The sequence below is a fragment of the Carcharhinus amblyrhynchos genome, chromosome 13 (assembly GCF_965287045.1).
Source record: "Carcharhinus amblyrhynchos chromosome 13, sCarAmb.v2.hapA, whole genome shotgun sequence".
NCBI lineage: Eukaryota > Metazoa > Chordata > Chondrichthyes > Carcharhiniformes > Carcharhinidae > Carcharhinus > Carcharhinus amblyrhynchos.
Window position 1 is genome coordinate 27,805,575 of NC_137336.1, and position 24,232 is coordinate 27,829,806.

At 41.8% G+C, this 24,232-nt stretch overlaps 1 protein-coding gene across 2 annotated transcripts; it reads left to right on the forward strand.

Annotated features, from left to right (window-relative positions):
- The first annotated feature begins 435 nt into the window (after positions 1-435).
- On the forward strand, positions 436-24,000 carry cyp2u1 (cytochrome P450, family 2, subfamily U, polypeptide 1). 2 transcript variants are annotated; one of them, XR_013888453.1, is made up of 6 exons: positions 436-4,332; positions 11,480-12,115; positions 13,715-13,876; positions 19,048-19,215; positions 22,493-22,759; positions 22,855-24,000. XR_013888453.1 is itself a non-coding variant. In XM_080201420.1 (5 exons), exons 1-5 carry the CDS (start codon positions 3,732-3,734, stop codon positions 22,681-22,683), a joined length of 1,758 nt encoding a protein of 585 aa, XP_080057546.1. In that variant the 5' UTR covers positions 436-3,731; the 3' UTR covers positions 22,684-24,000. The 2 variants fall into 2 exon arrangements, 1 of the variants encoding a protein (XP_080057546.1); XM_080201420.1 differs by having other exon boundaries at positions 22,493-24,000.
- The last annotated feature ends 232 nt before the right edge of the window (positions 24,001-24,232 follow it).

Consider the following 24,232-nt stretch of genomic DNA (forward strand, 5'->3'; position numbering starts at 1 on the left):
AGACGTGGGGTTACCCAGATAGGGCCTAGGTGGGATTGTTGTTAGTGCAGGCTCTATGGGCCGAATGGAATTCTATGGTTTAAATCCAAGCCATTATGGAAGGATAACAACTGATCAGGCTTGAGTTTAAGATACAGAGGTCTGATATTTAAAAAGTTTTCTTTGATTTGTTTAGCATGGGTATCTCAAATTATCATGCTAAGTAGTTAACTATATCTTGAACCAGTTTTTGTTTCCACTAAGTAATTATCAGTTTTGAATAATTTGCTTTTCTAAATTTTCAAGTTTAATTTAAATTTAATTGTGTTTTTGTTCTGCTAGAACAGCAAACCATAAAATACTATTCTGGGTTCACGTACTGGTGATGTGGCGATGCCGGTGTTGGACTAAGGTAAACACAGTAACTCTCACAACATCAGGTTAAAGTCCAACAGGTTTATTTGGTAGCAAAAGCCACTAGCTCTGAGCGCTGCTCCTTCATCAGGTGAGTGGGATTTCAGTTCACAAACAGGGCATATAGAGACAAAAACTCAATTTACAAAATAATGGTTGGAACGCGCATCTTTACAGGTAATCAAGTCTTAAAGATACAGACAATATGAGTGGAGAGAGGGTTAAGCACAGGTTAAGGAGATGTGTATTGTCTCCAGCCAGGCCAGTTAGTGAGATTTTGCAAGCTCAGGCAAGTTGTGGGGGTTACGAACAGTGTGACATAAACCCAAGATCCCGGTTGAGGCCATCCTCATGTGTGCAGAACTTGGCTATCAGTCTCTGCTCAGCGACTCTGCGTTGTTGTGAGTCACAAAGGCTGCTTTGGAGAATGCTTACCAAAGATCAAAGGCCGAATGCCCATGACCGTTGGAAGTGTTCGCCAACAGGAAGAGAACATTCTTGCCTGGTGATTGTTGAGTGGTGTTCATTCATCCATTGTTGTAGTGTCTGCATGGTCTCCCCAATGTACCATGCCTCGGGACATCCTTTCCTGCAGCATATCAGGTAGACAACGTTGGCTGAGTTGCAAGTGTATGTACCATGTACCTGGTGGATGGTGTTCTCACGTGAGATGATGGCATCCATGTTGATGATCCGGCACGTCTTACAGAGGTTGCTGTGGCAGGGTTGTATGGTGTCGTGGTCACTGTTCTCCTGAACGCTGGGTAGTTTGCTGCAGACAATGGTCTACTTGAGGTTGTGCAGTTGTTTAAAGGCAAGAAGTGGGGGTGTGGGGATGGCCTTGGCGAGATGTTCGTCTTCATCAATGAATGTTTAAGGCAGCGAAGATGTCGTCGTAGCTTCTCTGCTTCGGGGAAGTATGGGATGACAAAGGGTACTCTGTCTGCCATGTCCCGTGTTTGTCTTCTGAGAAAGTTGGTGCAGTTTTTCGCTGTGGCACGTTGGAACTGTCGATTGATGAGTGGAGCGCCATATCCTGTTCTTCTGAGGGCATCTTTCAGCGTCTGGAGGTGTCTGTTGCGATCCTCCTCATCTGAGCAGATCCTGTGTATACGGAGGGCTTGTCCGTAGGGATGGCTTATTTAACGCGTTTAGGGTGGAAGCTGGAGAAGTGGAGCATTGTGATGTTATCCATGGGCTTGCGGTACAGTGAACTGCTGAGGTGACCATCCTTGATGGAGATGCGTGTATCCAAGAATGCAACCAATTCCGGAGAGTAGGCCATTGTGAGTCTGATGGCGAGATGGAACTTGTTGATGTCATCATATAGTTGTTTCAGTGATTGTTCACCATGAGTCCAAAGGAAGAAAATGTCATTGATGTATCTAGTGTATAAAATCGGTTGAAGGTCCTGTGCATGAAGATGTCGGCATATTGAGATGCAAATTTGGTCCCCATGGCTGTTCCGTGGGTCTGGATAAAGAACTGACTGTTGAAGGTGAAGACATTGTGGTCCATGATAAAGTGGGTAATTTGTAAAATAGCATCTGGAAACTGGCAGTTGTCGGCGTTGAGTACTGAGGCAGTTGCAGCAATGCCACCATCATGAGGAATGCTGGTATAGAGTGCTGAGACATCCACTGTGACGAGGAGTGCTCCTGGTTCAACTGCTCCATGTGTGCTGCGTTTCTGTAGGAAGTCCATAGTGTCGCGACAAAAGCTGGGGGTTCTTTGTACAGTGGGTTTAAGGATTTCCTCGGTGTGACCGGAAAGGTTCTCACACAGGGTCCCATTGCCCAACATGAAGGGACGCCGGGTGTATTTGCCTTGTGTATCTTTGGGAGGCATAATACACATACACATCTCTTTAACCTGTGCTTAACCCTCTTTCCACTCACATTGTCTGTATCTTTAAGACTTGATTATCTGAAGACTCACATTCCAACCGTTATTTTGTAAATTGAGTTTGTGTCTTTATATGCCCTGTTTGAGACAGAACTTCCACTCACTAGATGAAGGGGCACACTCCAAAAGCTACTGGCTTGTGCTATCAAATAAATCTGTTGGACTTTAACCTGGTGTTGTGAGACCTCTCACTGAGAGGGTTAAGCATAGGTTAAAGAGATATGTATTGTCTCCAGCCAGGACAGTTAGTGAGATTTTGTAAGCCCAGGCAAGTCATGGAGGTTACAGATAGTCTGACATGAACCCAAGATCCCAGTTGAGGCTGTCCTCGTATGTAGACCTTGGCTATCAGTCTCTCCTCAGCGACTCTGCATTGTCGTGTGTTATGAAGGTCACCTTGGAGAATGCTTACCAGAAGATCAGAGGCCGAATGCCCGTGACCACTGAAGTTTTCTCCAACAGGAAGAGAACACTTTTGCCTGGTAATTGTTGAGCGGTATTCATTCATCTGTAGTTGTCACAGCATCTGCATGGTCTCCCCAGTGTACCATGCCTCAGGACATCCTTTCCTGCAGCGTATCAGGTAGACAATACTGGCCAAGTTGCAAGTCTATGTACCACGTACCTGGTAAATTGTACCTTCAGGTACTGGGTCGGTAGAGTTTGTGCCTCTCCAATCTTTTCTGAAGGTTGATCTACTTGACATTATTAAGTGTGGCTCTTCACTGGTTGTCCTCTATTACATGCAGGCTCTGCCAGTGTGTAGCCGCAAGTTATTTGATAAACGTAATTTGTTTGGTAGTTGAATTCTTCGCTAATTGTTGACCCCACTTGTATACAGGGCAGCATGGTGGCACAGTTGCACTGCTGCTTCACAGCGCCAGGGATCCAGGTTCAACTCCTGTTTGTGCGGAGTCTGCACATTCACCTAGTGTCTGCCTGGGTTTCCTCCAGGTGCTCTGATTTCCTCCCACAGTCCGAAAAGACATGCTGGTTTGGTGGATCAGTTGTGCTTAAATTCTCCCTCGGTGTACTCGAACAGTTGCCAGAGTGTGGCGACTGGGGGATTTTCACAGTAACCTCATTGCACTGTGAATGTAAGCCTACTTGTGACAGTAATAAATAATGTGGTTCTTCACGGTTTGTCCTCTCTGATACACATGAAGTGTTTGAATGTTTTCCAGAGAATCCAGCAGCAAGGAACATTAATTTACTTGCTGCTGGATTCTCTGTAAAACATTCTTCTGACACACATGAAGACTCCGCTGGTGCGTGGCAGTGAATTATTTGGTGAACATGCTTTGTTTGGTGGTTGAGTTCTTCACTAGTTGTTGAGCCACTTGCTGTCACTGGGCCAGAGGTGGAGGGAAGACATCTCTGCCCTTTGACCCGGGCCGCTGACGTCACGGGCAGAGCCAGTCGGCGGCGACAAAATGGCGGCGATGGGACAGCGTCGGTTAGATGGTCACTCCCCCACGGCCGGACACTCCCCCACGGCCGGACAGTGTCCGGAAGCTGGTCACTCCATCGCGTCCGGACAGTGTCCGAAAGCCGATCACTCCCCCACGGCCGGTCACTCCGCCACGGCCGGACAGTGTCCGGGAGCCGATCACTCCCCCGCGGCCGGACAGTGTCCGGGAGCCGGTCACTCCTCCACGGCCGGTCACTCCCTCACGGCCGGACACTGGCTGCCGCCTGTCTTGCTGGCGCTCGCCGCCCTCCTGCTGAGCCGCTACCTCCTGAAGCGCTGCCGGGCCCGGGCCCGCAGCAGGCTGCCCCCCGGGCCGCCCTGCTGGCCGCTGATCGGCTCGCTGCCCTCCTGCGGGCCGGCCTCCGGAGCGCAACTCCCGCCGCACCTGCAGCTCACCGCCCTGGGCGAGGAGTACGGCGACATTTACAGCCTGTACCTGGGCAGCCGGCTCCTTGTCGTCCTCAGTGGTTTCCGCATGGTTAGAGATGCGCTGCAGCGCAATGCCGAGGTGTTCTCCGACAGACCTACCATCCCTCTGATCACCATCATAACCCAGCGTAAAGGTTAGAGAGAGAGAGCACTAACTGATTAAAGAGAATGCTAGTGGCCGACACAAACCGACTGATTAAAGAATTTGATAGTGGGGGACTTGTCAGTGGCTTGACAGCACCAATTAAGATAAAGTCGCCAACTAAGGAAAGTGCCTAGAGGGTGACAGTAATGACTTGGTTAAAGAAAAAGATTGTCAATGGATGATAGGGTACCCATTGATTAAATAGAAAAAAGAACAAGTATATGGAAATATGAAATAACAAGAAAAGATGGACATGCCCAGCAAATCAGGTGGCATTGTGGAGAGAGAACCAAAGTCATTGTTTACAGGTCAGTGACCTATCATCTCAAACTGGGGGATGTGAATAGCTATCTAACAGGTTTTCATCAAGTAGTAAAAGACAGGGAAAGCAGTGAGGGGAGGAAAGAACAATACAGCAGGTCTAAGAAAGAATGGAAGGCAAGAAAGACTAAGCGATAAAAGAATACTGATGTCTAGAAAGAGGCATGCTATGGGACAAGTAAAGAAAAATAGGTCAAGAGGAGCTGTCAGTGGCAGAATGATTTCTAATAGTTGCCATGCAAAGAAAAGTGGGAATGGTGCTTATGATCTGAAGTGAGCAGCATGGTGGCAACTGCAGTGGCTAACACTTGTGTGGCAAAGCCAGGGACCTGGGTCAAATACAGCCATGGGTAACTGTCTGTGTGGAGTTTGCATGTTCTCTTGTTTGCGTTGGTTTCTTCCTGCACTCTAAAGATGTGCAGTTGATTGGCCGTGCTAAATTGACCCTTAGTGTCCAAAGATGTGGAGGCTAGGAGGATTAGCAGGGTAAATACATGGGGTTACGGGGATAGAATCGAGGTAAGATGCTCTGTTGGAGAATCGGTGCAGACTTGATGGGCCGTATGGCATCCTGTAGGGATTCTATGAGTTATTCAAAAGAAATTATTGAACTCAAACATTATCTTAATTGAAAAACAATGCCCTTTTTCTTGAACTTTACAGGAAAGTAGTCGGCCAGTGTGCATAAAACTTGGTACCGATCAAGGTGTTTATATGGTGTGATGAAGTCAGCTCTTATTGAGGATCTGTTGAATGCTTGATGTTGTTTGTGAGTGAAATAAATGCAATGCATTGTACAATATGTGTATATTTAGATGAACATGATATAAAGCAGTGTAATTTCTCAATAAAAACAATACAGTAGTCTATTTTCCTCTGCAATTAATGACTTGATAACACAATTACATTCTCATAAAGCCCACACTTTTAAAGCTGTACAGTTGCCTGATCATGTTAATTGGTCTGTTGTTTGAGAAAAATTGACTTAGTTGACTGTGGGTGAAATTATTTATGAAATTTTAATAAAAGTAGGCATGAATCCCATATATTATTCCACATTCCAAATATGGACAAGGGATTGTTTTCTAAATTAACATTTTCATTATCACCTAACTTCCTGGGTTCTCCCAGATTACTGTGTATTTCTTTTTATATGGTTTGCTATTTAATCAGTTGTTCTTAATCAGTTGGGGATTCTTAAGGGAAGTAAGGAAAGGAGTTAAACAGAACAAAAACAAGAAGTGATTTAAAAACAGCAACAAAGAAAGCCGAGAAAGAAACATGAAGTGATAATGAATATCATTTATATTTGAGCTTTTCATCTTGATTGTTAAGCTAAGTAGGATGTCAAGGATTTCCTAACTGGGAAAGGAAGAAACTGGAAAGAAGCAATGAAATGAAAGCAGAAAATTGTCTGCCAGTTCTGAAAAGACTATAAACAGTTACAGCATTAAATACCATATGCTTTAAGTAAATAGAATATTTGAAGCCCTGAAAGGCTAGAATTGTGAGCACTGTTCTCTTAAAAAGACAGAAAAGGCTAGGAGGTGGAAAGATAATGCAAGGGAAGTTCTTCAAAGGGACAAAATAAACACAGCAAAAACCCCTTGCCCAACCAAAAAACCCAAAATGTAAAAAAAACGAAAAAAAATTCCAGTGGCCTCCCCTCATAAACCTAAAGGGAAATAAAGTTGTCATCACCCACCTCCTGCATCAAAAATATTGACTGGTTCCTGAAAAATCAAAATTGATAAAGAACTAGCATGGTATAAAATCACAGGGTAATTTACAGAATAGATTAGAATCAATTTCTTGTGAAACTAATTCTGTAATGACTTGGTATAATAATAGTTTGACGACAGTACTGTGGGGGCAGATTGCAGTCATAGCTGGAACTGTGCTCCATCCAATAAATGTAGAAGTCACGAGCCATGTTTCTGTTCAGCCTGGTTGCTGATAAAGATTAGCTCTCCTGTGTCAGAGGTGGAATGTGATTCATCAGACAGTGACTTGGATCAAATGGACAATTGGGAGGGGGTGAAGATGTATGGATGATGCAAAAGCATATTGGAAATAAAGAATGCAATATTGTGCTGTTTAGAGAATTGTGTTATTATGGTGGGACAACATAATGTACCAACATGCCCCAGAGTTATATCATAGTTATAGTTCAGCTAATTCCCAATTTGAACAAACAAAAAGGCTCTTAGATTGATTTGTCTACAAATCAAGGCACTGGTTAGCTTTGCTGCCTCACAGTGCCAGGGACGTGGGATCGATTCCTGGCTTTGATCACTGTTTGTGTGGAGATTGCATGTTCTCCCTGCGTTTGCGTGGGTTTCCTTCCACAGTCTGAAAGATGTGCTGGTTACGTGCATTGACCCAAGTAGGCACCAGAGTGTGGCAACTAGGGGAATTTCACAGTAACTTCATTGCAGCGTTAATCTAAACCTTACTTATGACTAATAAATAAACCTTAACTTTAATATGGATATCCTGGCATGGAACTTGATTTTGTAATTTTGGTTGAATCTTTTGGGCAGTAATGAAGGAGTCTTACATTTCGGAGATGTTGTTTTTTGGCTGATATCAGCTTGTACATGTTTATTTTTAAAGGTCATATAGATTTCTTCACAGTGAAGAAGATCAAGGAGCTCTCCTGGGTATCTATTACTATATTTCTCTCAAAACAAGTGGATGCTGAAGATCTGAGATATAAATAAAAAGCGGTGGAAATACACAGCAGGTTAAGCAGCTTCTGTGACGAGAGTAATAAAGTTAAAAGTTTCAGATTGATTATCTTTTATTAGCTATATTTTTCAAAATAGGCTTGTAATATTTTAATAAGTATTGTTATTTATTAGTCACAAGGAGTCAGGAGGGGCACTATTGTTCTTCATTCTACAGAAACAAAACATAAAGAAGTTAGTTATGTCTAAAAAAGTTAGGCTACCTCCAGCAGTTCCTTTATATTCTGTTGGTGAGACTGCTGTGGACCCTGAAAAACTGAGTAGCACTGCTGTACCTAGCTGATAATGTTCTCTCAAGCAGAATCCTACGGCAGGCGCCAGGACCTTAATTTTCACATTAACAGTGTGTAATACATGATTTATGCTGATGCCCTGGACATTTAGAAGTTGTTGGCTTTCAGTTTGGTACTCGAAATGTTTTGCTCAAAAAATAAGTGCAATAGGGACCAATCTCACCCCCACTATTTTCATACATTTTTCCCAACATGCAAGGGATAAATTATAGAATAGAATCCCTACAGTGCAGAAGGAGGCAATTCGAGTCTGCACCGACTCGCCAACAGAGAATCCCATCCAGGACCTACCCCTGTAACCCCATGTATTTACCCCACTAATCCTCCTAACCTATGCATCTTGGAACACTAAGGGCAATTTAACACAACCAATCAACCTAACCTGCACACCTTTGGACTGTGGGAGGAAACCTGAGCATCCGGAGGAAACCCATGTAAATGTAGGGAGAACGAGTAAACTCCACAGTGACAGTTACCCAAGGCCAGAATTTAACCTAGGTCTTAGGTGCTGTGAGGCAGCAGCACTAACCACTATGATGGTGGAGACTGTGCCACCATCATATCCATGAGTATTCTTTTAAAAGATACTCAGTTCATAAAGGTTTTGCAACAATCAACTCACTACCACAGAAAGCGGTTGAGGCCAAAATGTATGTTTTCAAGAAGGAGTTAGATATTGGTCTTAGGGTGAAAGTGGAATCAGGCTGTTGAGTTGGATGATCAGCCATGATCATACTGATTGATGGGTCAAGTAGCTTACTTCTGCTCCTATTGTCTATGTAACTGATGCCATGGGCTACTTTTAAATGTTGGCACCATATTTGTGGAACGCTTTCGATTTCTGTCCATCAATGTATGCATCACTTGTATCTACTGCTGAGATGAGCTACACTGAGCTTTAGCTAGTTCAGTGAAGATCACCATATATAGGATCCCCGATCAAAAACAAACTATAACATAGGCTAGAAATCTGAAATAAAATACAGAAAATGTTTAAAATACTCAGCAAATCAGGGAGCATCTGTGAACTTAAATTGGTACACAAGCGGCTATTAAACAGAATTAGGACTGGTGGTACTGGGGATTGTTTGCCTGGATTGCGGATTGGTTAATGAGCAGAAACAGATGGAAGGGAAAAAAGGGACATTTTCAGGATGACAGGCTCTTATTATCAGCCTATCAACAGGATTAGTGCTTGGACCGCAGCTATTTATAATCTGCATTTATGGTGCAATCATTCCATCTTGTTGGAGATATTCATTGCTTGGCACTTGTGTGTTACTTGCTGTTTAATCCACTCAAGCCCAAATATTATCCAGCTCTTACTACTAGCAGCCACAGACTCCTTCATTATCTGATGAGTTGCAAATGGAACTGAACGCTGTGGAATCATCAGCGAACATTCCCACTATGGAGGGAAAATCGTTGCTGAGTCAGCTGATGATGTCTAAGGGAATGTTGCTCTGAGGAAGAAGCTTGCATCCAAAACACTGCCCTCTTGGACAATCCAGCTGCCCCGGCTTGTGCGCCAAGTGGATGGTGTTGTGACTGCTGTCCCTTGTGGCTTCTTTGACCCTCGTGCTGTTTTAGGGGGCTGGCACCTGCACCTGAGGGTAAGACAGAACACAGCCAAAGATGGAGAGAGAATACACCACTTACTTTCACACTGCTCACTGCTCTTCCATTCACATCCTGTTTCTTGCGTTTGCTGCTGAGATCAACAGCAATTGTGGGAAACAACCGGCCTGTGATTAGAGGAGCAGTTCTTTGCAAATCTATGACTTCCACTTATCTGTATTTTGAGTCAGCGGGGCAGGATAGAAAGTCAGATTGTGGCGGCAGGCCATATCTTGGACAATCCTGTTCCATGTTCTAGAGATCGAGGGTGTGAAAGGAGGAACCTTGTTGGAGGAACCTTGATGAATTGCTACAGTGCTCTTGCTTATGGTGCACATAATGACAATGATTGATGATAGACTGACAAGTTGGTAGTTGACTGGATGGGATTTGCCTCACTTTTTTGTGGACAGAACATAGCTGAGCAGTTTTCCTCATTGTTGTACCAGTGTAGCTGCACTGGAACAAACTAGTTCTAGAGCACAAATCTTCAGCACTAATGCCAGGATGTTGTTTAGGCTGACAGCTTTTCCTATATCCTGTACACTCACTTTGAGATATTATGTGCAGGAAATTGAATTGATTGAAGACTAGCTTCTGTAATGGTGGGGCCCTCAGGAGAAGGCCATGATGATCATCCACTCAGCACTTCTGTCTATTACTGGAATTGTAATGGATCTGGAGCTATAAATGTACCAAAAAGCACTGTATAATGGAAATATTAACTGTTGCATGATGCGATACTGGAAAACATCATCATTCATGATGTCGGGAAGCTTTGTAAATCTTTATAGTTAGTGAGTTGTCTCTTCCTAAATAATTTGTTAATGTCTTCTCCAGTCCTATCTGTCAGCAACTATTTAACTATTAAAGATAAAGTATTCAATTAAAAAAAACACAATCAAATCTTATAAAGCTGCAGGCTCTAAAGATAAACACAAGGGCTGACAAGTTCTACCATTTTGAGTGGAACATCTCTGCTTTATAAAAGTGCCACTTAAGTAACAACCGTCAATTGTTGTGAGCAACTTTATTCATAATGCCATAAAAGAAGACCTTTTTCATAAAAGGGCTGGATTTTTGTGGAGTCAGGAGACGTAAGGAGGGATGAGAACAGCGGTAGAGAGCCAATTCTGGACTCCTGACCCCATTCTCGAGATTTTCAATTTTCAATAGAGTCTTTTAAGAGCACGGGTGGGCTCAGGTTGCAAGCCTGCATCCTTCACTCCTGACGTACCTGGTTCCATTGCAGGGATAGCCGTGCACTAGGCTTCCTTAATTTTCATGGAACTGGGCCAGCTTTTCAACAAATAATGGTTCACAGCACCTCAGGAATGTTGCAAACCATAGTGTGAATGAGGGACCCTTTTGAAAGGTAAATTCAAAAGGCTCCTCCACTACCTACTATGGCTCCTCATGTCCACACCATGCCAAGGCAATGCACTTCCGTGCCCACACTCACGATACACTGTACAGAACCAATGAACCATATAGTGACAATAGGATGTATAAAAAAAAGCTTTTAAAAAGTCACTCATTTATAGATTTTCACTTTCATCAAAAATAAACCCCTTCATTCTACAGGCCAATAAAAATGTCAGTATCTAGCCCATTTAAAGTATCAATAGCAGACACTATAAGCACTTGAAATCCCTTTATCTTGTGTAAATAAACATTGTACAATTGACAGAAGAAAGCCAGAGCTGCCAATCAGGCAATTTTTTTTTTCCTGGGGCTCAGCTGTTTCAATAGTGTAATGGATTTCTGAGCTCTCAGCCAAGCCTCATTATTTTGTCTTAGCTGAGAGCTCAGAAATGTGTTAGACTGTTGAAAGAGCTCAGCAGAGCACCCAGCAGTCATTTGCTTCCAAACATTTTCCCAGTTGACTAGCCAGTCTACAGCCAAGCCCAGAATAGAAATTCAGTCTTTTCTGAGACATTCTCTTGAGGTGGGCGGGCTGACTCCGTCTTTAGAATGAAAATCCACCACACAATGGTTCCCCTTAAACAGTGGTTTTCAAACAATGTGAAATGCAACCGAAAGATAGTGAGCAGTGCACAAGCATCTGGCTTCAGAACCTTTAGGATGATGTAACCTTGTGGAAAATGCAAGTGCTCTTTAAAGTAATAATAAGTTCATATGTGATTATTTTCAGGAATAGTCTTTGCACCATATGACGTGGTCTGGAAGCAACAAAGAAAATTTTCTCTCTCTACATTGAGACATTTTGGCTTTGGGAAACTTGATCTAGAGCCTAAAATCATAGAGGAACTGCAATTTGTGAAGTTGGAGTTTTCCAAAGCACTGGGGACAGCCTTCTCTCCTTTTCATGTCATTAATAATGCTGTGTCTAACATCATTTGCTCAATGTGCTTTGGGAAACGGTTTGAATATGAAGACGAGGAATTTAGAACCATGCTGAGTTTGATTGTCCGAGGGATGAAATTAGCATCAAACAGCCCTGCAATGCTCATTAATATAATTCCTTTACTTCAGTACTTACCATTTGGGCCGTTCAAGGAGGTTGCCCAAACAGTAAAAGATGTAACTGCATTCCTGAAAAACATCATTGCTCAGCACCGAGAAACAATGGACCCTGAAAACCCCCGTGATTTTGTTGATTTTTACCTGAAAGAAATAGACTATGAAATACAAAGAAACCAAAGTACAAGCTTCAGTGAAGATTATTTATTTTATATAATTGGAGATCTCTTTGTGGCGGGAACAGACACAACATCTAACACTGTGTTGTGGGCTATTCTTTTTATGGCTGCATATCCGGAAGTTCAAGGTACATACATAACTGATTCAATATGCTTAAAACAAGGGATCACTGGAATAGGATTTGTAAATATTGGGCCAAAAGATCATAGTTATTGCATACAAGTAACACATCTATGCTTTTCAATACACGTGAAAACTTGTCCAACTCTTTTCTCCCCATTCGTTTTGAAGTGTAGAAGCATACAAAGGTGACACAGTGCATTGACGCTGCTCTGTGTCATGAGCTGCATAATACACTTGCTGATTGCCCCACAAAATGTGTTTAAACTCTTGGGTAATGTATCATGGAATGATAGAACAGATAAGGGTGCACAGTTTGTCTCATGGTGCCTGTGTAGGTTCTTTGAAAGATCTTTCCAATTAGTTCCATTCCCTTGCATTTTTCCCATAGCTGTGCAGAACTTTCCATTTTAATTATTTATCCAATTCCCTTCTGAAAGTTATAATTGAACCTGCTTTCACCACCCCTTCAGGCAGTACATTCCAGATTATAGTGCATTCTCCTCATTTTACCTGTACTTTTTCTACCAATTACCTTAAATTTGCGTTTTACCTTTCTATCCCTGGAAATAGATCTCCTTTTTTAATCGTTACAAAAGCTCATCATAATTTTTAAGACCTCTATTAAATCTCCCTTTAGTATCCTTTATTTTAAAATGACAATTAAAACAGTTATAATCAGAAAATTGCAATTGTTATTTGCAGCATGTGGGACTGAGTTTTACCATACCATGCTGGAATAGACTCAAGTCATTCACAAACTGAGACAATAAAATCTATTTATCTCCATCTTAAATGGGATGCACCTACTTTTTAAACTGTGTCCTCTAGTTCTAGACTCTCCCACAAGGGAAATATGTCGCAGCATCTGCCATGTCAAATCCCTCAGGATGTTCTATATTTTAACAAGATCACCTCTCAGTCTTCCAAGTTCCAATGGGTATAGATCCAACTTGCTCAATTTTTCCTCATACGTTCATCCTTTCATCCCAGGAATCAATCAAGTGAACCCTCTCTGAAAACTGTATCTTAAGTAAGGAGACAATACACAGTATTCCTGATGTGGTCTAACAGAAGCCTTGTGCTGCAGTAACATTTCCTGACTTTTACATTTGATTCCCCTTGTAATAAACTGTTCATTTGATTGATTCTTGAGATGAAAGATTTATTGTATTAACCTAGAACTTGTCAAGCAATTTTGCCGAATAGTGTTTCACTTATGTTATTGATGTGCACAATCTCTTTTTAGAGGCTTGCATTTTTAAAGAGCAAATATTAACTTTCATGCAATCTCAAATGTTTTGCCCAAAGTAGATAACAAACTGCCTTTGTTGTTCTTATTTAAATTCTAGAATAATTTGTTAAAGCTCTTTTAGCTATTGGAAGCTTTGTGTAGGACTTATTCTCAAATCATTATAATGTTTTGCTCCAGTCAGATCATAATTAAATTTTGCTCACAATGTACTCCCATTGATTAGCTAACTGGAACAGAATTCTTTTGACTTTGTGCATAAAATGTTTGCTCCAGAATGTCTGTAGCCAGGTATTTTAGTGCAAGGTCTGATGGAACATTCTGTTAACACGAATCTAATTTCTTCTTTTGTAGAAAGGATTCAAAGAGAGATCAGCACTGTTGTTGGTGAGTCCAGATCTCCTTCTCTCAAGGACAAGCATCGCATGCCCTTCACTGAAGCAACAATAATGGAAGTTCAGCGGATGACCACGGTGGTTCCACTTGCCATTCCACATATGGCATCAGAAACTGTTGGTAAGGGTGCTGCAGAATTAGCAGTTATTAAACAGGCAAATTCAAACATATGCTGCTAAAGGTATTCATGAAAGATCCGCCAGACCTTATGTTGGAACCGGGACAGAGTTAACCAATTTATGTTTCGCGTGCTACACTCTTACATAATTAAGCTTGTAGAAATTGATGACATATGCAAAATGTCTATAAGATTGACTGTCTCACAGATTCTAAACCCCACGCCAGACAAAGTAAATGGGCAGGTGAGCATTGTAAGTGAGGGCAGCGGCTTACCCCCTTTGAACTTTTGATTTGATTTGATTCATTATTGTCACATGTATTAGTATACAGTGAAAAGTATTCTATCTTGCACACAATATTGACAAACTATACCATATGTAGAGAAGGAAACGAGAGAGTGCAGAATGCAATGTAACAGTCATAGCTAGAGTGTAGAGAAAGATGAACTTAATCCGAGGTAGGTCCAATCAAAAGTCTGATGGCAGCAGGGAAGAAGCTGTCTTGAATCGATTGGTACGTGTCCTCAGACTTTTGTACCCTTTTCCTGAAGGAAGAAGATGGAAGAGAGAGTGTCCAGGGTGCGTGAGGTCTTTAATTATGCTGGCTACCTTTCTGAGACAGAATCAATGGATAGGAGGCTGGTTTGAGTGATGGACTATGCTACGTTCATGACCTTTTGTAGTTTCTTGTGGTCTTGCCTTATTGCCATGTCCCCATATTTAGATGTTCCTTTGAGCAGGCAGGCAGGAGTCATCTACTGAGTTCTTCTTTAAATATGCAGATTGAATCTAATAATGCCACTGTGTCCTGACCTGCAATTTTAGTTGGAGATTAGATAACAGACTGCGAACAAAAGAAGAGTCTAGCAAGGCTAGTTTTGATACCTTGCCGCCAGCCCCATCATGTTGATTGGGACCAGAACACTTCCACAATCACTTGTGATTGTTGGGACTGTTTCACGGCTGTGGTCTCCTGCTGCCCAGTTCCTCCTCCTGCCCAATGGCCAAGTGGATCTGTCTGGGTTTGTACTGTAGAAGATTTATGGAAGTGAGGCCCAGCTGTTAAAAATTCTTTTGAAATTACGAATAATTTTCTGGCCGGAGGGTCGTTGAATAACAGCAATCTCAGGTTCACTGTCATTACAGTGGCACAGTAGTTAGCACTGCTGTGACACAGTGCTAGGGACCCGGTTTCGATTCCCAGCTTGGGTCACTGTCTATGCAGAGTCGACATGTTCTCCCTGTGTCTGTGTGGATACCCTCAGTGTACTCGAACAGGCGCAGGAGTGTGGCAACTAGGGGATTTTCACAGTAACTTCATTGCAGTATCAGTGTAAGCCTACTTGTGACGCTAATCAATAAACTTCAAACTTTAATCTTTAAAAAAACTTTAAAACTTTTAAAAAACTTTATTAATATATTTTAAAAAGAACTGATAGTGCATGGTTCCTGTATATAGTGCATCATCATGGAGCTTCTTTGGTTGAAATAAGAACCAACCATAACATGATCCAGATAGATAACAAGGACACCTATGTTACACTCCTATTTATTGACTACAACTCAGCCTTCAACTCTATTACTCCCACAAAACTCATCTCCAAACTCCGTGGCCTGGGCCTCAGCACCTCCCTCTACGACTGCATCCCGAACTTCCGAACTCACAGACCATAATCAGTAAGGATAGGCAACAACACCTTCTCCATGATCATCCTCAACACTGGTGCCCCACAAGGCTCTGTTCTCAGCCCCCTATATACTCCTTATGCACCTATGACTATGTGGCCAAATTTCCTTCCAGTTTGATTTTCGAGTTTGCTGACAACACCACCTTAGTGGGTCGGACCTCAAACAATGACGAGACGGACTACAGAAATGAGATAGAGAATCTGGTGAACTGGTGCAGCAACAATAATCTCTCCCTCAATATCAACAAAACAAAGGAGATTATCATCGACTTCAGGAAGTGTAAAGGAGAACATGCACCTGTCTACATTACTGGGGACGAAGTAGAAAGGATCAACAGCTTCAAGTTTTTAGATGTCCAGATCGCCAACAACCTGTCCTGGTCCCTCCATGCCAGCACAATAGTTAAGAAAGTCCACCATTGCCTCTACTTTCTCAGAAGACTAAGGAAATTTGGCATTCCAGCTACGACTCTCATCAACTTTTTCAAATGCACCGTAGAAAGCATTCTTTCTGGTTGTATCACAGCTTGGTGTGGCTCCTGCTCTGCCCAAGACTGCAAGGAACTACAAAAGGTTGTGAATGTAGCCCAGTGCATCATGTAAACCAGCTTTCCATCTATTGTTTCTGTCTACACTTCCCGCTGCCTCAGCAAATTAAGGACCCCATGCATCCTAGACATTCTCTCTTCCACCTTCTTCCTTCAGGAAAAAGATACAAAAGTCTGAGGTCACGTACCAACTGACTCAAGAACAGCTTCTTCCTTGCTGCTGTCAGACTTTTGAAAGCTGATCTTTCTCTACACCCTAGCTATGACTGTAACACTACATTCTGCACTCTCTCATTCCTTTTTCGATGAACCGTTTGTTTTATCTGCATAGCGCACAAAAAACAATACTTTTCACTATATGTTAATGCATGTGATAATAATAAATCAAATCAAATCAAATTTAGCTGTTGCTATGAGGTCCTGAAATATGTACCAAACAAGCCTTTCAGGTTGATTAAAATATTTTCAAAGTGTTGAGATGGCCACTTTTTCCCTCAGGGACTGGAGCTTCTAATGTCCAAAGTGAAATGTTTTAAGGTATAAAAACACGTACTTCAGAATAAATAACTTACTATAGGTGTATTTTGAGTATTTTCCACTTGCATTATGTAAGTATGGACATAATTTATCTTGCTATCTTTTTGACATCAATGAGACTGGAAATGTAAATCGTGATCCAATTTAAAAATCCATTTTCCAGAATCCAATGGTAATGGTTCCAAATTTAACATTGCTGAGAATAGCTTTTTAAAATTTATTCTTTCACAAGATGTGGACATCACTGGCTAGGGCAGTATTTGTTGTCTGACCCTAATTATTTTCTGAATGGGGCAGCATGGCGACCTCACAGCACCAGGGACCTGGGTTCAATTACTGGCTTGGGTCACTGTCTGTGTGGAGACTGCACATTCTCCCTGTGTTTGTGTGGGTTTCCTCCGGGTGCTCTGGTGTCCTCTGACAATCTGAAAGAAATGCTGGTTAGGTGCGTTGGCCATGCTAAATTCTCTCTCGAAGTGTACCTGAACAGGCACCAGAATGTTGCAACGAGGGGATTTTCACAGTAGCTTCATTGCAGTGTTAATGTAAGCCTACTTGTGACTAATAAATAAACTTTACTTTGTAGTTTTTTTCTTTTCAGGTTGTTAGCACCTCTCAAAAACTCAGGCTTGACGTTAATATTTTGCCCCAGATTATCAGCTTCAGTGAGGTGGCAAGCTGAGCATGCCTCATCATACGTCAGAGGGATAGCAAGATTTCTGTCTGCTTCCAAATAAGTTTTCTCAGTGTAGGAAAGAATTTTCAGTTTCCTTCTGAATGACTTGGAAAGCTAGCTGTAGGATTTTTCAGGTAAATGTTCAGTTGTTTATTTAGCTGAAAGAGACAGAAAGAAGCTGTCGTAAACTTTGTTGCCTTAATGTTTGTTTCTCCAAACAAGAACACATTAACTTATTTCAATGAATCCATTTTAAAATCTTCTTGGCTTTAATTACAACAACCTGAGTATCCTTGATAGATAATGTGAGCAGTTCAATTAATTTTTAACTGTACTAAATATCTTTCAGCATGCAGTGAGCTAACAAAAATGATCTGCATCTTGTATTCTCATAGAACCCTACAGTGCAGGAAGAGGCCCTTCGGCCCATCGAGTCTGCACCGAACACAATCCCACCCAGGCCCTATCCCCATATCCCTACTTATTATACCCACTAATCCCTCTAATCTACACATCCCTGGATACTAAGGGGTAATTTCTTTGCATGGCCAATCAACCTAACCCGCACATCTTTGGACTGCGGGAGGAAACCGGAGTCCCCGGAGGAAACCTACGCAGACATGAGGAGAATGTGCAAACTCCACACAGACAGTGACCCAAGTTGGGAATTGAACCCAGGACCCTGGAGCTGTGAAGCAGCAGTGCTAACCACTGTGCTACCGTGCTGCCCATTCCTCATTATTTTGTTTTCCTAATGCTCATTTCCAAACCTTCGTATTTCCAACTGTCTGCATGTATTCACCCTTTATGTTATTTAGTCAGCTCTCAACTCTCCCATAGTCTCTACGTTTCTCAATTATTTATTACCCTCATACCCATTAATTTCCTCCCAAATACTTCACCCATTCAGTTAATGTTGACACCGCAAACATTTACTTGCCACAGCCATGAATACAAATTCACCATCCCTCACCCCATCTAAAGTGCTCACCATATCAACACCTTCCCCACTTCTGCTTCGCCCTCCCCCCCTTTCAAATTTACAAGTCAACCCCATTTTCCTAAGCATTTATTGTAATGCTATAAAAGACATTTCCATATAAACAGTACCCTCCAGCTTCTGAAGTGCAATGTCAGAGGAGAGTAATTAGTAATATATTAAAACCATACCTCAACACCCTCTATGTCACATTTTGCTACAATCTTTAAGTCCTGTGCATTTGTCAGAAACAAAAGGGAAGTGGCAAGCAGATTCTAGTCTCTACATTTCCCAGGCAACATTTAAACTTGTTCTGCTTATATGTGGCCAGGATGAGACTCAAAGGGCTGATGTGATTTTGTTGCTGATTTGTGGTGTCATTAATGAAAGCCATGCTTTTAAACCATTTGGGCCAGTCCTCCCAGTAAGCTTCAACAGTCATTGAACTGTTTGGATACACTCCAGGATGAATGTTGCTGTGTTCTAACCAATATTACAGGAACAGCCAACAAGGATAAAATGGAGATGGGGAAAAGAATAAAATCTAAAAGCCCTCAAATATCTTTGAGAAAGTATATACGCACTGAAACCAGAAATTACCAATCTTAATTTATAAGTATATAAAATGTTAAACAGACAGGGAAGATGGAACTAAAATAAATAAAAATCAGATTGAATTCAAGTTCTGCTACTAATCCCTCCCCCTCACGTATGATACTAATTCACATTTTGCTTTTTTTCCAGACTTTAAAGATTACACTATACCCAAGGGAACTATAGTGGTTGCAAATCTGTGGTCAGTACATAGAGACCCAAGTATGTGGGAACATCCTGATGAATTTAATCCTTCTCGCTTCTTGGATGCAGACGGAAACATTGTGAAAAATGAAGCATTTATGCCATTTGGAATAGGTAGCGCTTACTTTTTTGTGAAATGTTCCCCTTTAAACTTTCTTTTCATATTTCTGCGATTTGAGCTCACTGCTATTTGTCAGCTGATGAGTGGACAGCCCATTTGTGAGTGCCACTCCCATGTTCAATGCTCAACTAGCTGAGCAGGTATCCCAGAAGAAGCCAGTGAATCCTGTACTTTGTTAGCTCACTGTCTTCATCTGTAGCAAATGCAGCAGAGACTGTCATACACTGTGGAGCTCCTGCAAGGAAGTACAGAGAGGGGCAAAAATTATAGAGTTGTTACAATAGAGACTTTAATTATTTGAATATTGACTGGGATAGTAATAGTGTAAAAGGCAGAAAAGGGCAAGAGTCCCTCGTACAGCAGTGTTGTTTCCAATCTAACAAGAGGCACAGCTAGACCTGGTTCTTGGGAATGAGGTTGACCAAGTGGATAAAGTATCAGTATCACTTGCAAAGTGCTCTCTAAGCTACACACCATCCTGACCTGGAACTACGTCATTGTTCCTTCATTGCAACTGGGTCAAAATTCTGGAACTCCCTGTCTGACAGCACTGTGGCTGTACCTACACAACATGGACTGCAGCAGCTCAAGAAGGTAATTCCATCTCAAGGGAAATTAAAGATGGGCAATAAATGTTGGCCTAATCATCCTATGAAAGGATAAAAAGAAGCAGGGGAACACTTGAGGGGCAGTGACCATTGTTTCATAACGTTTAAGCTGGCCAGAGAAAAGGACAAGGAACAATCTAGAATAAGAATAACCAACTGGACGAGAAACCAATCTCAGTGGGGTAAGAATGGATCTGACCCGAATAAATTGGAACCAAAGGTTGACAGGTAAAACTGTAACTGAAGAATGGGCTACCTGTAAGAGATATTTCAAAAAGCAGGGCAAACAAATTCAGAGCTCCCTGGATGAGAAAAGAGATAGACATTTTCATGGAGGAGGAAAAAGTGCTTATGACAGATATCAGGTGGTTAATACAATTGAGAACCAGGCTAAATATACAAGGCACAGCGGGGAAGTGAAAAAGCAAATAAGAAAAATAAAGGGAGTATAAGAGAAGAGACCGATGGATAATACAAAAAAAATTAAAGTTTATTAGTCACAAGTAGACTTACATTAACACTGGGCAGCATGGTGGCACAGTGTTTAACACTGCTGTCTCACAGCGCCAGGGACCTGGGTTCGATTCCCAACTTGAGTCACTGACTGCGTGGAGTCTGCACATTCTCCTTGTGTCTGCATGGGTTTCCTCCGGCTGCTCCAGTTTCCTACTACACTCCAAAGATGTGCGAGTTAGGTGGATTGGCCATGGTAAATTGCCCCCTAGTGTCAGGGGGATTAGGTAGGGTAAATGCACAGGGTAATGGAAATGGGGACTGGGTGGGATTGTGGTCGGTACAGACTCAGTGGACCGAATGGCCTCCTTCTACACTGTAGGATTCTATAAAAGAACACTGCATTGAAGTAATCGTGAAAATCCCCTAGTCAACACACTCTGGCACCAGTTCAGCTACACTGAGGGAGAATTTAGCATGGCCAATGAACCTAATCAGCATGTCTTCCGGACTGAGGAAGAAAACCGGAGCGCTCGGTGGAAATCGACACAGACATGGGGAGAACGTGCAGCCTTCGCACATACAGTGACCCAAGCCGGGATTCAAACCCAGGTTCCTGGCACTGAGGCAGCAGTGATAAACATTGTGCCATAGTGCTGCCATTTCCAAAAGGGAATCTCAAAGTCTTCTATAGGCATTTAGATAGTTCAAATTAGGTAAAATGCAATAAAAGGAGTGAGGTCTATCAGGGACCAAGAAGGAGATGATGTATGGTGGCAAGGGACATGGTTAAAGTATTAAATTAATACTTTTTAGCTGTCTTTATTGAGGAAAAAAATGCTGTGTAGGCCAGGTTGCAAGTGCATCAAGTTCAGACAATTGAAAGGTTTTAAAATTGATAAGGAGAAGATATTTGACTGTACTTCAAATTGATAACGCACCAGAAATGAATGAGATGTATCCAAGGATTCTGAGGGATGTGAGAGTGGAAATTGTAGAGGCACTGGCCACAATTTTCTAGTCTTCTTTAGACTCAGGGCGGATTCCAGAGAGCTGGAGAATTGCAAAGGTTACACCCTTGCTCAAAAAGATTGTAAAGATAAACCCAGTGAATACAGCCAGTTTAATGTTGATGGAAAAGTTTCTATAAATGATAAATTTGGACAAAATTAATAGTTACTTGTCCAAATGTTAAGGAGCACCAGCATGGATTTGTTAAAGGAAAATTAGGTTTCATTAATCTGTTTAAGTTTTTGAAGGGGTAGCAGAGAGGGTTGATAAGGGTAATGTTGTTGATGTGGTATACATAGACTTTCAGAAGGCATTTGATAAAGTGTTGCACAACTGCCTTGTGAGCAAAGTTAGAGCTCCTTGAATGAAAGGGACTGGAGCAACGTGGGATGAAATGTTACAACCCTTCCTGCCTATAGGCAGAGTTTTCCAGTCTCCTGAAGCCGACAGGCTTTTGAATAACTCACTGCATTTCAGGGCCCCGCCACTGTCGTGACAGGACCATAAAATTCCACTCATGGGTACAAAATTGGCTGAGTGACAGGAAATGGAAAGAAGTGAATAATAGGTGTTTTTTGAACTGTAGGAGGGTTTATTGTGGAATTCCCCAGTTATCTGTGTTAGGACCCACGCTCCTAATATATAAATGACCTGGACCTTGGTGTAGGGACAAGGCACCCACACTTATAAATTTAATTTTCAGTGCTAGTGATGTTGTTTGGCAGTAATTAAAAGTAAAGTATACAGTAGGACAGGCTGCTCGGAGGAGAAAGATGGAGAGATGGTGTCTCAGCAGGGGTCCATATTGGCAGAAGCTCTGTAGGAAACAGATGTGTTAGAGAACAGATTTCAGCAGTGTTTTGACACTCTGAAAGCTCCTTTGCACACTTGTACCAACAGCCATGAAGGCATCAGTTTAAACTTCCACTGCAGCACACAGATGCTGAGTACATGTTGCTTGTGCTGCTGTGGAATTAAAATTTCACTTACATTAGAATAGTCAAGAATCTTTTCTCTGATGTGTTTAGTTCTGTATCTGCACAATATAAAGGGCAGTATGCATAATGAAAGAAATTTGGTGCATTTTAGCAGAGATGGAAATGGAGCCATGTTTTAGTGTATGTATGACCAGGAACGATGTTATGCTATGTTACAATCACATGTGTTTTATACTGATCAACGCTGTTCCTTTGATTAGGAAAGCGGATCTGCATGGGAGAGCAGATGGCAAAAATGGAACTTTTCCTGATCTTCAGCACCCTCCTGCAATCATTCTGCTTCAAACTTCCTGAAGGCAGTGAAATGCCGAACATGACTGGCCGGTTTGGTCTAACGCTGTCTCCTCATCCTTTTGAAATCATCCCTGTCAGGCGTCAAACTACTCGTTGAAATGAGTCACAATCTGCAAGGTTTTAGAATCTACAATACAGACAAAGGAAGGCTTCAATCCTGAGACACTCCCTGAGTATTATATCCATTGTAACTCACTAACCGTCCTTACTATGTTGACAATTACTTTGCCTAATGTGCCAGTTTCTAACTTGTCTCCTTTATTTGTAGTGCAATATCAATAACTCCAACGTGTAACTTGTGAGGTTACATTGCTGCTACTTTCTACAAACAGAACAGCTCCAATCAACACCAGCCTCATTCCTTGAATATCTTGGAGGTATTCCTGTATAGAATGTGATCAAATGCTTGAAAATTTCCCATTTTCTTTGCCAGCCTCGATTTGACATCAAGGCTTAAAACAGTCAAGATTATTTTATTTTACGTATTTAACTTTTCAAGATTGTCTACCATATATAGTGAACATGTGGACATTTCAAACAGTTCAGTGGAAATAACCTCTTTGCCTTTGTGAATGTGATTTTCTTACACCATTTAACATTCATTCAAGAAAATGAAATTAGGATCACAGGGCTGAAGGGTGAAATGTATTCTCTCTTATATTTGCTCCTTTGGATTTCACAGAAGGAAATAAATGACAATTAACCATAGAAAAAGATTACAATAGCTGATTCATTTTGAAAAAATACTTCTTTGCTAGCTAAATGGCTTACTATCATGGCACAAGAAGCCTCATATTCTGCAAAAGGTATGCAATATGCACACTTTGGGGGCAAAATTGTACTCAGCAACACCTTTTTCAAAACTTCCCTGTAAATCCCAGAATAGCGTTCACAGTCATCAGTCACACACTGATGTGAAGTGTGCCGATTACCACGTTGGTAAAGGAAAAGCACCTGCACTAAAGTACACAGAGCAATCAGATTGTTATTCTGATCAGCTCACAACACTTATTTGGCACCAAAAGCTTTAGCTTACACTCCTTTAGCCATCTACGGCTGAACATGTATTGGGTGGTGTGAGACAGCTTGTGCTACATTAAGAATTAGCAACTACTTCCAATTGGTAGCTGAATTAGTTCTTCTGATTGTTGCAGTTTTCCATACTTTACCATCCTTGTTTGAAGTTTCACTAATGTACAGGTTGATCTGGTTAATGTTGAAGTACTTTTTTCGTGACTTAATTGCTCATGCACAAATCAGTTGTTTCCAGAGATGGGTGACCTCACAGGCTTTCCCCTTGCATCAGCAGAACTCGAAGAATGAGCAGAGGCCATACACAGTAAGATAGTTGGAGAAGGATGGGGAGAAAGGCTGTCAGCAGGAGACCCATATCGGCAGTTCTTTAAAAGGCAGAAAAGTTTCATGAGTGTTATGATGCCCTGGAAGCTCCTTTGCAAACATACTCACCGATGTGAGGGTAGCAGTCTGAGCCTGCACTTACAACATGCCTTGATGCAAAATCTGCTGGTTACTGTCTCCGCTATTGAGTAAATGCCGCTTGTGCTGCTGTGGAGACAGCAGCTCTGCCTGAGCTGACACCTTACATAACTTGTGTCTGGTGTTCTCATCTCTATCCTATCCTCTAA

Coding starts and splice junctions, on each gene's coding strand:
- cyp2u1 (XM_080201420.1), top strand. CDS start 3,732: ATGGCGGCGATGGGACAGCGTCGGTTAGATGGTCACTCCCCCACGGCC. Junction 12,116..13,714: donor TGCATATCCGGAAGTTCAAG/GTACATACATAA, acceptor CTTCTTTTGTAG/AAAGGATTCAAAGAGAGATC. Junction 19,216..22,492: donor ATTTATGCCATTTGGAATAG/GTAGCGCTTACT, acceptor TCCTTTGATTAG/GAAAGCGGATCTGCATGGGA.